We start from the raw sequence: 1,481 nt of genomic DNA on the forward strand, positions 1-1,481 counted from the left end.
ATTATTCTATTTTAATTCTACTTTATCTATTTATCTTCTTTTTTTTTATTTAAAAAAAAAAAAAACTAGCAGCTTTCTATTTTTTCTATTCTATCTACTTTGTTTTTCTTTGTGTGTGTGTGTGTGTGTGTATAATTATAATTACATACCTTCTTACTATTTTGCATGTTATTATAAAGGAAAAACAACATTTTATATATATATATATTCTGTTTTTGGTGTATAGTAGTCAAAAATTAATTATTTTATATATGTTTTTATACATAATTTTTCCATTTTCCATCCTCTCTGATGATTTCAATTAAACAGTACAGTATTTGTTGGACATTCATATGCAAATGAGCTTTCTTATGATTGGCTGACCTCTTTACATGCGTAAAGCCCCTTTGACTCACTCATTTATTTACCAAATTAGTCAATATTCTGGATAACAGGTGGAACACTAGTCTGCCAGAATGAAGACTTGTGAACAGTGACTCACTTGTTCCAGTGGGTTTTGGAGTTTCGGTACAGCGAGGGGAACATGATGGGCAGGATCCTCGCCGCGTTATCGCTGATTAAACTCATGATGTACTCGTTATTCCAGTAGTAGAGAGCTCGCTCCGCAACCTGAGGACGACACGAATGTAATAACAGTTAGATGGGGATTGTTTCATGAACGCATGCTGCTTTCTGTGGGTCCAGCAGACCTGAAAGTGTGGACTGGAGACGCATTTGGCCAGCTGTCTGAATAAGGGCTCCATGACTTTAACAAACTCTGACGGCTCGATGACGTCCAGAATCTCTTCCAGCTCGTTCAGAAACATCACCTCCTTTGGACTGTGAGTCTTTGGCCAGTATTTCAGAAGAGCCATCACCACCTGAAACCAACAAAACACTCCTCAGCAACTACACTCGCGCTCTGAAGCCTGGAATAATTCAGATTTGTAATGTTTTATAAGTCTCTTCTGCTCACAGAGGCTGCGTTTATTTGATTCAAAAATACAGTAAAAATTGTGAAATAGTTTTGTAATGTAAAACAGGTGTTTTCTATGTGAATATCTGTTAAACTGTAATTTATTTCTGTGATCAAAGCTGTATTTCCAGCATCAATTTCACAATTTTTACTGTATTTTTGAATCAAATAAATGCAGCCTCGGTGAGCAGAAGAGACTTTTTTCAAAATGATTTGACTGGTAGTGTGTAAAATATGAAGTGATCCCTGCTGAAAAGGCCTGGTTAAATATGCTGGTAAAAGCTAGTTCAAGAGTAGAAGACAAAAACAGCTTTATGAGAGGAGACGAGAAACGAAAGAAAGAAAACGAACAGAAGCTGCTGCTGAAACCCACCGGCTCAGTAAGTGTGCTGTCCTTCTCTAGAAACTGAACCACACAGTAAGCCAGCTGAAGAACCAGAAACAACAGCAGTCAGTCATCAGAGTCAAAGCCTGCTGCACTTACAAACTAAAAGAGGAGCAAGAAATTATATTGTGGGTGAAAAAA

At 37.0% G+C, this 1,481-nt stretch overlaps 1 protein-coding gene across 1 annotated transcript in view; it reads right to left on the minus strand.

Annotated features, from left to right (window-relative positions):
- The window catches only part of LOC107728110 (serine/threonine-protein phosphatase 2A 56 kDa regulatory subunit gamma isoform-like), a 17,517-nt gene that overhangs the window by 5,572 nt on the left and 10,464 nt on the right, over window positions 1-1,481 (minus strand). The window contains exons 7-8 of the mRNA XM_016538189.1: window positions 690-860; window positions 481-609 (exon numbers count right to left, since the gene is read on the minus strand). Of these exons, the coding sequence (XP_016393675.1) occupies window positions 481-609; window positions 690-860 (300 nt within the window). The remainder of the gene's footprint in view (window positions 1-480; window positions 610-689; window positions 861-1,481) is intronic.

The sequence above is a fragment of the Sinocyclocheilus rhinocerous genome, unplaced genomic scaffold, assembly GCF_001515625.1.
Source record: "Sinocyclocheilus rhinocerous isolate Xijiao unplaced genomic scaffold, SAMN03320098_v1.1 scaffold936, whole genome shotgun sequence".
In the NCBI taxonomy this organism is placed as follows: domain Eukaryota; kingdom Metazoa; phylum Chordata; class Actinopteri; order Cypriniformes; family Cyprinidae; genus Sinocyclocheilus; species Sinocyclocheilus rhinocerous.